General features: G+C 34.1%; 2 protein-coding genes across 2 annotated transcripts in view; both read left to right on the top strand.

Moving 5' to 3' along the window:
* On the top strand, positions 8,241–9,474 carry LOC109132986. The gene is made up of 3 exons (XM_019245502.1): positions 8,241–8,523; positions 8,612–8,839; positions 8,927–9,474. The coding sequence occupies exons 1-3, from the start codon at positions 8,317–8,319 to the stop codon at positions 9,332–9,334; spliced, it is 843 nt and encodes a 280-aa protein (XP_019101047.1). The 5' UTR covers positions 8,241–8,316; the 3' UTR covers positions 9,335–9,474.
* Positions 11,129–14,747, top strand: part of LOC104789416 (protein SABRE-like) — a 16,043-nt gene continuing 12,424 nt past the window's right edge. The window contains exons 1-7 of the mRNA XM_010515115.2: positions 11,129–11,517; positions 11,673–11,784; positions 12,385–12,651; positions 12,746–13,008; positions 13,212–13,431; positions 13,538–13,708; positions 13,806–13,883. Coding sequence (XP_010513417.1) covers positions 11,447–11,517; positions 11,673–11,784; positions 12,385–12,651; positions 12,746–13,008; positions 13,212–13,431; positions 13,538–13,708; positions 13,806–13,883 — 1,182 coding nt within the window. The 5' untranslated portion in view covers positions 11,129–11,446. The remainder of the gene's footprint in view (positions 11,518–11,672; positions 11,785–12,384; positions 12,652–12,745; positions 13,009–13,211; positions 13,432–13,537; positions 13,709–13,805; positions 13,884–14,747) is intronic.

The raw sequence follows: 14,747 nt of genomic DNA, 5'->3' as shown, positions 1-14,747 counted from the left end.
TAAATTAATATATACTAATATTTTAAACATATTTTACAAAATATTAAGACATGTTCTAAAATTGAAGTAATGTAGTTTTAAATTAATTATCAAGTGAAATTAAAGATAAACTTTTATTCTTTATTAATTAAACGTTCTTTATTCTGGTATCCTTCTACACTCTTCAAGAAAAACTATTACAATTTTTTCTCAACAAAAAACAAAACATAGTTGACTATATATTATTTGTTACCTTCCACTTCTTGGTATCTTCTTTAGTAGTTTATGGTTTGTCCGTTTGATTTTGCCTTTTTGAGTACTAATTAGGGCAACTTCTCTATTGTTTATAGTTAAATTGACTAACTATGGAGTTTACTTTTGTAACATATTGCAGTGTGAATTCAAAGATACGCGCTTGCTGATGTTGTTACGCGGATAACATATATATATATATATATATATATATATATATATATATCTTGTTTTTGCATGTTGTTTTTGAATACAACACATATTGAACAATTTCTCTATATAGTATATAGCATTGATCTTTTAGTTTTAAATATCGAATTGGTGACCAAGAGGGCATTTATTTATTTTTCATTTTTATATGTTTTTTGTTTTCGCTTAAAAACGTGCGTGAAAGGGCTTTATTTCCTTTATATGATTCGATCGCACTATTGGTTTAAATGTCTTTTGTTTTGATTTACATATCTCCAACCTCTTTCATTAGCTAGCTTGAATTCTTTATTATTCATTCGTCAAAATTTTATTCTGATCGAGAGTTTCCCCCGATTTTAGCCGTGAGATGTCATTGTTATCTTATACATGATTGATGATTCACGTGAACGTGATGACGATTAATTTACTTACAAGGAGTACAACTAATGAAAGTAAAATTTTTTATATTATGGAGTGCATTACTGGTCACAGTATCATAGAAAAATATAAAAAGACCAACGAAAACAAGATGAGAAGTCATTTTAAATGATTATTGTTTGTTAGATTATTACGTATCATTATATTTCCTTATTGGCACATCGTTGTGTTCTTTGGTTGAGAGCATAATGTACACTAGAATATGAACCCGTGCTCTAACACGGGTTGAAATTCCTTCTTCATGTTTATTTGATAATTTTTATTTAAAACATCCGTATATGTGATTATTTTATTTGGTTTAAAAGTTTTTTTTTGATAGAACACTATGTCATGAAATTATATACTGAATATGACTTATGAAAATAACATCTATTTTGTAAAATATATTCGAGTATATCTAGATTTTGGCCCGCGGTATAACGCGGATTAAGTTGTGTGATAAAAAATTATTTTTTTTTTTGTTAATTTTATTTGATTTTGTTTAGTGTTTAAAATTATATATTGCATTTAGATTATTAATTCTATGACTTAACATATATTATAGCGCATATTAATTTTAGGATCAAATATGTAACGTATGTTTATCAAAATCATCGTGACCAAGACAGCCTACCAAACAACATTATTCCAAACTTAAATTTAATCAGAGACATCATATTTTTGAAATTTTAACCCGTGCTATAGTAAGAAATCATATTTCTTAAAATTTTTTTATATTATAGTGACATATTATTGATCCGTGCTATAACAAATCAAATTAGAGTGTTTATAATTTTTAACTTTTTGATCTATCATATATTTATCTATCATATATTTATGATATTACTAAAAATATCAAATTAAACTATTTTTAAAGATTCCAAATTAAATTATTTAAAAGTTTATTATAGTATATAAAACTATACAATTCAACAAAAGAAATATTCAAATTTTGACCCGTTATTCGGTCAAAATTTTCTGATAAAATTAGATTAGATTTTATTTTTTAGTATAATCGGAAATCAATTGTAATCTGCGGAAGAGTGATTAATTTCTAAGATTTTTTTGCTTATATGTGATTAGTTAAATATTATTTTGAGATTTTATTTTATTCTTTGGAATATCCTTTTTAAGAGGATCCTAATCCTAAATCTATATAACCTATCAAATAATTAATCCATATAACCTATCAAATAATTAATCTTAAATATAACTTATATTAATATTATATGGTTTACCAATTTGAAGTTGTGTACTTGTGTTTTATTAAAGAGAGGATATCCACCATTGCTTTTGTGAGACAGAGTCAACGTTCAACACACGCCACTAATATTGTGAGATACACAAATGAACGTAATCATCTACATCACACTACATATTGATGGAAGGTGAGTGAATCAAACCACGGTGATGCTGCTGATGGTTCCCTTTACCTCTCCTTCCTTCCATCCCTTTATTATCTCTGAAATAGTTGTATTTGTATCGTCCTCATCTCTGTCCTCTTCGATCTCACTAGGCGTCCAGTGTAAAGTGAGTGAGGTCAGTGTAAAGACAACATATATTATGAGAGCCACCAAACTAAATTTCTTTAAAAACGTTCATCTTCCGATATCAGACCGAGCTGCTCATTGTAAATTACCACAGCCTTAGACGTGCTGCAAAACAATTTTTAAGATACTCAATGGGAAATGGCTCCTTAGAAAGCTACTGGTTTTGGACCTCTTGACACAAAGGGAATCATGCAATGTTTTGCTTGCAATTCGTTTTTTTTTTTTCGTTTATATTTTGCTTATGTTTTATCTATTATTTACTTTAAAATATAATGAGCAAACTTTATATTTTGATAATTCTAGAGCAACTATGCCGTATTAGTAGAATTGTAAACAAAATAAATTCTCATAAATACATTGTAAACCTACTAGATTAGGATTTGCACGATGTAAAAAATTTTAAAAATATTTTTCGGAAATATATATACAAATATTTTTAGTATATATATAAATATTTTTAGTTGAAAAAACATATTCATGTTAATACACCAATTTATATTTAAAATTTATATAGTAATTATTACAATAATTTAAAACTAAATTATCAGCCACCAAAACTTTTGCCAAACATTCATCATTACAAATATTATTATTACCAAATTTCAAAAATGTTCCACAATTTATTCACAAAATACTTTACATGCAAACAAGCCATTAAAACATCACCTTTTAGATATCATGTACAATTTTACTATATGTTTTATCACAAAAATGGTGTTCTTACACCAAAAAATATTTATTTTTAAATTATGCTCGTTATCACCACCTATAAAATGCCTCTATGAACAAACTAGAACAATTTTATATTCTTTTACTTTCACTTTTACATAGTTCCTTTTAGCATTAATTTTTTTGAGATATGGTTTCGTTAATCAATAATATTGAAAAAGTTAATTTGACATCAATAATAATTTTATAAAATACCTAAACGATTGCAATGAATTTATGACCAACCAATAAAAGTTGAGTCGGGTCACCCACATTATAGGGATTAACTATGGATCGGGCCTGGTCGATTCAATGATGACAAAAAAAGAATAAATTAATATTGATCTTGTATATCCTTATCTAAAAAAAATCAAAAACAAAAATTATATTAAATCATCACATATTTCTAATTATAAATCAAATTGAACTAAATAATGTAAAATCTAAACATACTACAACATAAAAAAATAAAAATAAAAAGTAATAAACAAATATTATCGTTCATATCCTTAACTGAAAAGGAATTACAAATAAAAAACATATAAAATTTTAATTTAAATCATCGTAGATTTATAATATTATAAATTAAACCATAACACATGTCACTGTCTTTTATATGTGTTGTAATCTCATATATAATATTTTTAAAATATATAACATAAAAATAAAAAATATTTTTTTTTACATGTTTTAACATAATCGCATATCGATAACTTGACACATAAACATCTTAAATTGATAACTTTACTTTGAAGACCAAAATTTAGATAAAAATTTGTTAGTTTTTCTTCTTCTAAATTTTCTTGACACGTGTCAAAATCTTATCGATAAACTTGACAAATTTTGAGAATTTGTTAGTGGTTAAGTTAGAAGCGAAGTTTTGTATAATGACATGTGTCGTAATCACACTAACTACATAGTTTGACACATGTCAATATCTTACATTGATAACTTGATATATGTTATGATCACATTAACATTAACTCAAATTATTGTAATTTATATAACAAAATTGCTAATTTTCCTTTTCTAAATATTTTTTGTGACATATGTCAAAATCTTATCGATATACTTGACAATTGTCACGATCATGTCAGTGATTAACTTTGAAACCAAGCTATATATATATTTTCTTTTTATTATACAAATAAAAATGTTCTTTTAGAATTAGGTTAATAATTAGAAATTAGTTTTATTTTTTACATATATATAAATAACTATTTCTTGTTACTTATATATAAATTTTCTTTTTATCATAGGTTTAGAATTATTACATTTTTTATTTTAAAATATTTTAGCAATGTTACTCCCCGACCGCCACCTCTTAGTGAGCCCCATGTCCATTCCTAGTCTATGGGCCCACCTTCCTTAATGGGTCTCACGTTCTCTTACTAGGCCCATGAGCCCATACATATTCGATGATCGGTTTGCTACGTCCGGAAGGCTTTAAAGACTTGTTTACCATCACTACAAATCACCATGTCATCTTTTCCTGTGTTTTGTCCTTACTCACATAGTTCAGACAATCATTTCCCGAAGGTCACCCATCCTGAGACTACTTCAGCTCAAGTATGCTTAACTATAGAATTCTCTCAGGACCCTTGACCGAAAAAATAAGTGTGCTTTGGTGACATAGGTGGCCAAATTAATTCTTTCTAACCTCTCCGCAAACCGTGATGTCACAATTCACCCCCACTAAGAGGTCACAACGTCTTTGTTGTGCACCAAGACCGTCACCCCTGATGGTGTGGGCCTGCTCGACTCTACACTTGTCTGGGTTCGGCTCTGATACCACTTGTAACTCCCCGACCGTCACCTCTTAATGGACCCCATTTCCACGCCTCACATCCTATCACTAGGCCCGTGAGCCCATCCATATCCGATGGTCAGTTTGGTACATCGAGGAGGTTTTGAAGACTTGTTTATCTTTCCTACAAATCACCACTTCATCTTTTCTTGTGTTTTGTCCTCACTCGCACAGTTCCGACAATCACTTCCCGGAAGGTCACCCATTCTGAGATTACTCCAGCTCAAGTATGCTTAACTCTAAAGTTTTCTCAGGATTCTTGACCGAAAAGATAAGTGCACTTTGGTGACATAGGTGGCCAAATGAATTTTTTTAAACCTCTCCGCAAACCGGGGTGTCACAATTCACCCCCACTAACAGATCGCAATATCCTTATTGCACATCAAAACCGTCACCCCGAAAGTGTGAGCCCACTCAACACCACATTCGCCTAGGTGCGGCTCTGATACCACTTGTAACGCCTCGACTGCCACTTCTTACACTACAAGAAAACATTCGATTGGCGACTACAAGTAGCGACTACATTTGTAGTCGCCAAAAATAACGACCATATAGTGACCACTTTGCGACTACGTTGTGACTACAATAATTTAGTCGCCAATCAGTCACTACTTTACCGACCACAGTAGATAGTCGTACTGTAGTCGTCAATTTAGCGACTATTCTGCGACTCATTCGGCGAGTCATTAAATAGTCACCCCTTAGTCGCTAAATAGTCGTAAAAGACAGTTAAAAAACGTGTTTTTCTGTGAGGGCCAACTGATATTGAGTAGTCGCTTATTAGTGGCATAGATGTAGACTTTAAAAACAAATTTCACCCATTTGCCATCTTCATTCCAACACAAATTTCACCCATTTGGCTTTATAAAAATTTTTCTTTTCTCCAAAAAAAAAATATATATATAGTTCTTAAAAAAAAAACAATTTATATATATATATATATATATATAATGGCGGGAAATTTTTCATTAGAATTCGAATTAGTGGGGTTGGACCAATTCTCGTTTGGAAGTAGCCAAGATACAGTTCAGAATAATGGCGGTAAGTTTTTCTGTTCATGTAGTAGAAGAAGAAAACAAACATATGTTTTAAGAAGCCTATCATTTTCTTACTTTTATTCACAAACAATATTTGCATAGGATTTGGACTTATGAATATGCTCTATTTAAAGCATCTATATAGGTTATATATAGAATCTTTTCCTTATTTCTTTTTTTGTTTCAATATTCATTAAGGATTAATAAGTACTAAAATAATTTATGTGAAGATTTATTATTATAATTAAGATAGAAATTATAATATTAAAATTAATTTATTATTTTTCTAAAATTAAAATTACAAATTCTTTTAATTATTATTATAATAGAGATAGAAATTATATATAGAATCTTTTCCTTATTTCTTTTTTGTTTCAATATTCATTAAGGATTAATAAGTACTAAAATAATTTATGTGAAGATTTATTATTATAATTAAGATAGAAATTATAATATTAAAATTAATTTATTATTTTTCTAAAATTAAAATTACAAATTCTTTTAATTATTATTATAATAGAGATAGAAATTATATATAGAATCTTTTCCTTATTTCTTTTTTGTTTCAATATTCATTAAGGATTAATAAGTACTAAAATAATTTAAATTTGTAATTATAATTTTTAGAAAAATAATAAATTAATTTTATTATTATAATTTCTATCTTAATTACAATTTCTATCTTAATCATTTAAATGTTTAAGGCCCAAACCCACTACCTAATTATCTAATTAGGCCTTGTAATTCCTAAAAACCCATTAACCCACTAACTAACCTAAACCCATTAACCCACTAACTAACCTAAAAAACCTAATCTCACGACACAACTCACAACACAACTCTCAAACCCTAATCTCACAACACAACTCTCACTCGAAACTCTATCGCCTCTCTCTCTCAAACCCTAATCTCACAACACAACTCTCACTCTCTTCGAATCTATCAGTCTCCATCACCAAGAAGATGCCAAATCGAGGGAAGAGAAGGAAGGTTGGTCCTAACGTTACTCAGAGAGCGACGGGGGCAACACCAAATCGACGGCCTAATACTCTGCCCAGTCGGTACAACTTCACGCCGGCGGGACAAGATCCTCCTCCTCTGCAGACGCCTGAAGCACAAGCCGGCGGTTTGCAACGACAGTCTCCAGCCCAGATCCGGAACTATCCTCCGCCGCAACAACTTTTTCAGAACTCATCTACACATCCACCTCCACCCGAGCTACACCGGACTCCTTCAGAAGAAGTCCACTTCAGTCCACGGACTCAGGGGAGAAGTCGGGATGTCTCTCCGCCTTCTCCAGTTTGACCCTCTCAAACTCAGGCGAGAAGTCAGGCGAGAAGTCAGGTGAGAAGTCAGGCCAGAAGTCGAGAAGTCTCTCCGCCTTCTCCAGTTCGACCCTCTCAACCTCAGGCGAGAAGTCAGTCGCATCCATCGCATCCATCATCTCAAGGGAACAACTTTGAAGAAGAATCTTCTCCGGTGTTGCCTGAACTACAGTCTGATGTGTTGCGTGCTCTAAATGCATTGCTTGTGGTTCCAGACAGGGATAAGTTCACCACTATCCTCTCTCCCACACCCGCACCGAACACCCAATGGTATGATTTTCCTCTTCAATTATTGTGGTCTTGTCTTGTGCGAATATAAATGATTGTGGGTTGTCTTGTGCGAATAGCTTCTATGTTGGTCTTGTCTTGTGCGAATAACAATGATTGTGGTCTTGTGGTCTTGTCTTGTGCGAATAACAATGATTTTCCTCTTCAATTACTGTGGTATTCTCTTGTGCGAATAGAAATGGTTGTGGTTTGTCTTGTGCGAATAGCTTCAAAGTTGGTCTTGTCTTGTGCGAATAACAATGATTGTGGTCTTGTGGTCTTGTCTTGTGCGAATAACAATGATTTTCCTCTTCAATTACTGTGGTCTTGTCTTGTGCGAGTAGAAATGGTTGTGGTTTGTCTTGTGTGAATAGCTTCTAAGTTGGTCTTGTCTTGTGCGAATAACAATGATTGTGGTCTTGTGGTCTTGTCTTGTATTGTACTAAAATTACTGTTGATCTTACTTATTTTATTGGTTCATGTGTATGGAGGTTTACTCGTGACAAAGGATCGAAACTTGTTCGGAAGATTACTAAAATTCTTCAAAACAAATTCGAAGGTCCCTTCTACAGCTGGACATGTGTGCCGCGGGACAAACAAGAGAGATACTTCCTTGAGTTCGCGGTAAGGATAGCTCCTTTTTACATAGCTTTCATACATAGCTTTACATCTCTTTTTACTCATAATAGCTCATTTTTTTCTAGAAAACCCACACTTGGGATCCTTTGATAACCGGGACTGTTCAAGCTTACTTTGAGGGAATCTGTCAAAACCGGATCAAAGACATGGTTAGCAGTGTGAGGACTAGTCGAGTTCAACCAAACTGGATTGGCGACACTCTCTGGATTACGATGGAGGATTACTGGGACATTGAAGAAGCACAACAAAGGAGTAAAACCTACTCTGATGCCCGTATGTCTGACCGTAACGGCCTAGGTCCTCACGTACACCTCTCAGGGCCAAAGTCGTATCGACAGCTTCAAGACGAAATGGTTAAGTAGCTGTTATTTTTGCCACTTTCAATTCTTACATAGCTGTTATTTTTTTTAGTTAATCTCTGTTTCTTTGCTAACATTGCAGGTTGAGGAATTGGGAAGAGAAGTCCGACTTGGTGAGGTTTTTATCAAGGCACATACAAAGCCTGATGGTACATATGTTGATCGGAAGGCAGAGAAGATTGCAGGAACTTATGAGAAGACTGTTCAAGAGAGGTTGTCTCAGCTCGAGGCAGAGTCTTTTGCTGTGTCAGATGGAGAATCACGGCCACGGGACCTCACAACAGAAGAATATACAGAAATTTTCCTTGAGGTAACTTTTTAAAAAAACCAATACACATTTATAGTCTTGTAGTTTCATTTGTCATCCACTAATCTTAACTCTTCTCTTATTTTCAAGTCCACTGAGAAAGATACAAGAGGAACACCTTATGGAGTTGGAAGCCTCAAGGACTGCCTTGTCAATGGAAAGCATAAGCAAGCATGTGGCTCTTCTACCTTTGTGGCTCTCGAAGAACAGTTGAAGGAAGCTCAACGCATGATAGAAGAACAGGCTGCTCAACTGCGGAGGCATGATGCAGAAACAGCTGTGCGTGAAGCTGAGCAATCCAAACTTATTGCTGCCCAAGCTGAGCAATCCAAAGTTATTTTTGCCCAGAAGGACAAGATTGACCATTTATCAGTCGTCGAGGATTTTCTGAGGGAATGTGATCCGCGGTTTGAGAATTTCGTTGCAAGGAAACAGACAACCACAGAACCTCTTCTCCAAGATGATCCAACTCCAACTCCATCAACCGCTGCTTCATAGGTTTCTTCTATGTCTTAACTCTTTTTGGATGAACTCTATCTCACTCTACTCGGATGAACTCTGTCTCTCGCTCTTTTGTATGAACTCATTGCCACTTTTGTATGAACTCTATCTCATCCTCTTTTGATTTCTGTAACTTGAACATGTAGTGTATTTCAATATTTCGATATTATGTCTTTCTTAATTCGAATCTTTCAATTAAAATTGGTATACAAGAATGAAAAGAAGAGGATAATGGGAATGAAAAGAAGAGGATAATGGGAAATTATTATATGAAACTTTCAAATAATGAAATCAACAGCAGTGGCTAAATAGTCGTAACATACAGATTCTAAAATCAACATCAGTGGCCAAATAGTCGTAATGTAGTTTCTAAATAGTCACTACGGTAAGTGACTATATAGCGACTATAAACACTCAGTTACTAATTAATCACACTATAGTCGTAATATAGTCCTATTTTAACGACTATGAGACGACTACTTAATGACCATATAACGGCTACACTATATGGTCGTACAGTAGTCGCTAAAAGGCGACTATAAATACGACTACATAAATTAGCGACTATCGATCTCCGACTGCTTGAGTTAGTCGCTATTTGGTCGTAAACACAGTTTATACGACTAATAGTGTAGTCGCTAACCGACTGTTTTCTTGTAGTGTTAGTGGGTCCCATGTCCACTTCCTGTCAATGGGCCCACCTACCTAATGGACCTCACGTCCTGTCACTAGGCCTGTGAACTCATCCATATCCGACAGTCGATTTGCTACGTACAAGAGAATTTAAAGACTTGTTTACCGTCCCTACAAATCACCATATCATATATTCCTGTGTTTTGTCCTCACTCGCACAGTTCCGACAATCACTTCCAGAAGGTCAGCAATACTGAGACTGCTCCAACTCAAGCACGCTTAACTCTATAATTCTCTCAAGACCCTTGACGGAAAAGATAGGTGCACTTTGGTAGCATATGTGGCCAAATCAATTCTTTGAAACCTCTACGCAAACCGGGGTGTCACAAGTAAATTTAGAATTGACATGTATTGACACCTTACCGATAAAATTGATATGCGTCACAATCTTGTTAATGAGTAACTTTGAAATCATATTTTATATAATAAGATGTTATGCATCATAGATGTATAATTTGATATATATAAAAAATTATATATTTAAATTTTAAAAATAAAAAAATAAAATAAGATAGTTAAATTTATAATTTATAACAATATAATTTTGGAACATCTCCTACCTTATTACATAAAAAGAAAATAGCACAATTAGGAAAATAATTGAACTTCAAAATTCAGAACAATATAATTTCTCTGTTTCTAATTAAATTCGATTGGTAACACAAAATGTTACGATAATTAAGTAAATAAAAAAATGGTTAACAATACAGAAAATAATAGTTATATATATATATATATATATATTTTCATATTTTTGAAATTTTGATACCGTTTCATGATTGATAAAAAAATACTACCAAGGATTTTTAATTTAAACTAAACCTTTTTACTTTAATTAAAGTTTTTTTTGATGAGAAAGAAGAACAATGAAAATTCAATGAAAGATAAAAATGACTAGAAGAGTCCTAAAAGCTAAAAACAGGTTTGTAGCTCTCTGACCTCTATGATCCGACTCCCCAAGCGACACAGTTGTAAATTTACTCCCCTTCCTTTACTAACTACTACAAAAACAAAAAGACATCTCAAACGTCTTTTACCCAATAAAACCACCGAGTTTACGCTACACCTCCCCACACCAGATCCTAACCTTACTCCATCGACCATCGTCGCCAGTCACACATGGTCATCCATCAGACCAGCCAAACAGTCTCTCTCTCTCCTTCTTAGCTCTCTCTTTCTCTCTCTAGCGATCACACTCCCAGAAACCTCGCGGATCGGATCTTTCTTCTATGGAGGAAGCTCTCTAGTCTCACAATTTTGACTGATTTTGAAACGGTTAGGGTTTATTCTCTCGGACTTGGGAACTGTGATGGTGTTTTGCTCGGAAATCGTTTGTTTTAGTGCCGACGGTGGGTGAGAGAATTAGTTAATTTATATTAGTTTCTCTCTCTCTCTCTGCTGCGGCGGTGGTGGAATATGGCTGCTTCACCTGCGAAGTTCTTCTTCGGGTTTCTAATTGTTTCCATCGTTTTGTGGATGATCTTCATGTGAGTTCTTCTCTTCCTGCTCGAGTTGTTTTTGGTCGTTGATCTTAGTTCTATTGATGAAACAAGTTCAAATCGAAGTGTTTCCAATTCATTATATGATAATTTACTTGATCTAGTGGTGCAAATCGTGGCTTATAGTTCCAATTTTCGTGCAGACTTTGTTCCAGGTTGTTTGCCTGGATGCTTAGTAGAGTTCTAGGAGCATCTGTTGTGTTCCGTATTGGCGGTTGGAAATGCCTTAAGGATGTTGTGGTGAAGTTTAAGAAGGTGAGCACTGTGTACTTGACCTGAACTTTTTATTTGTTAAGGGAGGGAAGAGAAGACTTAAGAGTGTTTTTGCTGTCGCTGAGAAAGAATGTGTCTGTAGAGGCTTGAGAATAAGATCAGTGTAGTGGATGTTGTGTTTTTGCTGTAGCTAAGAGAGAATGTTTCTGTCGAAGCCTGAATCAGATATATGTAGATGTTGTTTCTTTGTTGTAGCTGAGATAGAATGTTTTCTTAGAAGCTCGATTCAGATCAATGTAGTGAATATAATCAGATCAATGTAGTGAATTTAGAAGCTTAAACCAGATCAATGTAATGGATTATGGATGTAGTGTTTTTTCTGTAGCTGAGAGTTCTGTAGAAGCTTGAATCAGAGAAATGTAGTGGATTGCACCTTTCCTTTTTACATTTCACTTTCTTGGGATTGGTACTATAGTCATCTTGGTTTTAAATAGTGCCATTTAAAACCCAGGTAGTCATATCATTTTTACATGATTGATTGTGTTCTACTGGCCACTGGAACAATAGTTCTTTGCCAATAGTTTCTTCGACAACAAAGTTTATCTCAAGGAATGATTTTCTGCTGATTTGAGTGTTTTCCAGGGTGCCATTGAGTCGGTGTCTGCTAGTGAAATTAAACTAAGCTTACGCCAGTCCTTGGTCAAACTTGGCGTTGGTTTTCTTTCTAGAGATCCAAAAGTGCAAGTCTTGGTATCTGATCTTGAAGTTGTGATGAGGTCCTCAACTTCAACGACAAATTTACAGAAAGCTAAAAGTCAGAAATCTCGAACTTCAGGCAGGGGAAAGTGGATGGTGGTGGCTAATGTTGCAAGGTTTCTTTCACTTTCTATCGCAGATATGGTTGTGAAGGTAATTTATTTGAGTCCAAATTCTAGATGGAACTTTAATTTCTCTTGAATAGGGACTTCTCTGGAAACCACTTTCTTACCTATGTGAAATGCAGACTCGAAAGGTGATTGTGGAAGTCAAGGAGCTGAAGTTGGATATAAATAAGGATGGTGGGACAAAGCCAAATCTATATGTTAAGCTAAATGTTCTGCCAATTCTGGTTCATTTATGTGAATCACGCATAATTTCTGATCAGTCATCTAATGTAAGCTTTGAAAGTTGTACTTCCCCCCAAGCATCTTCGGCCTCTCCAGACAGATCCTCTGCTGCTTTATTTTGTGATGAACTCTCTCTTTCTTCCGAGTTTGGACACGACAGGTACCGTCACTGGTATCTGATTTTTAAGTGAAGTAAATCCTCCTTAACTGGATGAGTTTTGTCGACGGTTTTAGGAAATTTATTTCACTGTCTAGAATTCTTTGTGACTTTATAGATGGCTGTGCCCTTATGTTACAGACAATAAATCTATATTGAAACAGTGGTTTGCTCACTGTTAGTACTTCTTGTTCTTCTGAATTTAGGGCAGTAGGTATTGTTGTACGAAATGTGGAAGTTATATCTGGTGATGTGATTCTGAATTTTGACGAGGATTCATTTCCCAAGAGCAAACAATCATCTGCTCCAGTTCATTCAGATGAAGTTAGAGCGTCAGCTACTGTTGCCTCATTTGCCAAGAAACCCCATAAAGAGAATCAGCTGTTGGCAGCTCTTGCAAAGTATTCTCCGTCGTTTCCTGATAAGGTCAGGTTGGCTTAATGGAAAGTGACTTGACTCTTTTCTTTGTGTAGTTTTGTAACTTTAGAAGAATTCATCCAAGATCTACTGACAGTTTGGTAATACCGAGCAGGTTTCCTTCAGTTTACCCAAACTGGATGTCAGATGTGTGAATCGAGAACATGATCTTCTTGCTGAGAATAACATCACAGGAATTCATCTAAGAAGTGTTAAATCAAAATCTTTTGAAGACACAGGGGAGAGTACACGTCTTGATGTTCAGATGGAACTCAGTGAGATTCATGTATGCTCGTGTGATGGAAATTTTTCAGATATTTGATTGCCAAAAATTATTATTTACTATATCTGTGCTGATGCTATGGTCTCGTGGTTCTTTGCAGTTTTTTAAGGAAGCTGAGGCATCTATTCTGGAGATAATGAAAGTTGATGTGGTCTCTTTCATCTACATCCCAATTCAGGTTTGAAAGCCATGACATTATATTTCTATATTTCAAGGTTCTCTAAATTTGACTCAATACTCTGCCTTGTGATAAAAGATGCCTATTTATTTGTGTCTTAACAACTGAATTTCGATTGACACGCGTCCTGCTGTGCAGTATTTTTTTGTCTGTTCTTTCATCATTGTGTGACTTTTTATATGAGTGCTCATCATCAATAAGGTTTTCAGTAGCTCCAGTTTAATTTCCAGTACCGATGCCGGAACTGTTGCTGGATACATCGGAAGTACATATGTTTTTGAAGAGTTTATCTCTCCTGCTTATCAGCTTTTAAATTTTTATTCCAAATATTCCCTTGTACGTTTTTGACTAAGGAAAGCACCTTACCATTTCATAACAGAGAGAAGTGTTTTCCGATTTGTTATTTGTCGTGTATTTTCTGCAGAGTGGAGTTTAATTTAAATGATTTTTCTCTGCTACTCAGATTTCTGTTTGTAGTTTTACTTCTCGATTTGCCTATGAGTTCATGGGCTCTTTTAGTTCTTGCTTGACATTGGTAACAGTAGTTCAATCGCCAAATATTCCTGCATGATATGCATTTATGTAGAACAGACAGTATGCTATGTTGGTATGCATCAGATTAAGATTTATTTTTCTAAACTATGTAAGTTTATGTTGATACATATTATCTTGATGGCTACCTTCTCTTTTCAGCCAGTTCTGCCTGTTCGAGCTGAAGTTGATATAAAGCTAGGAGGTACCCGATGCAATCTATTCATTTCTAGACTACAGCCATGGTTGCGCCTTCATTTCTTAAGAAAGAAAAAACTGGTGCTGCAAGAAAAAGCTCACACACTTGAGAAAACAAAAGCTGCTGATATGAAG

The sequence above is a fragment of the Camelina sativa genome, chromosome 5 (genome assembly GCF_000633955.1).
Source record: "Camelina sativa cultivar DH55 chromosome 5, Cs, whole genome shotgun sequence".
NCBI classification, from domain to species: Eukaryota; Viridiplantae; Streptophyta; class Magnoliopsida; order Brassicales; family Brassicaceae; genus Camelina; species Camelina sativa.
This window is presented reverse-complemented; position numbering and strand designations above follow the sequence as displayed.

Excerpts from the sequence above, each read along its gene's own strand:
- LOC109132986 (XM_019245502.1), top strand. The coding sequence starts at position 8,317 with ATGGTTAGCAGTGTGAGGACTAGTCGAGTTCAACCAAACTGGATTGGC. Across the intron at positions 8,524-8,611 it reads GACAGCTTCAAGACGAAATG|GTTGAGGAATTGGGAAGAGA; the intron begins GTTAAGTAGCTG and ends CTAACATTGCAG. Across the intron at positions 8,840-8,926 it reads ATACAGAAATTTTCCTTGAG|TCCACTGAGAAAGATACAAG; the intron begins GTAACTTTTTAA and ends CTTATTTTCAAG.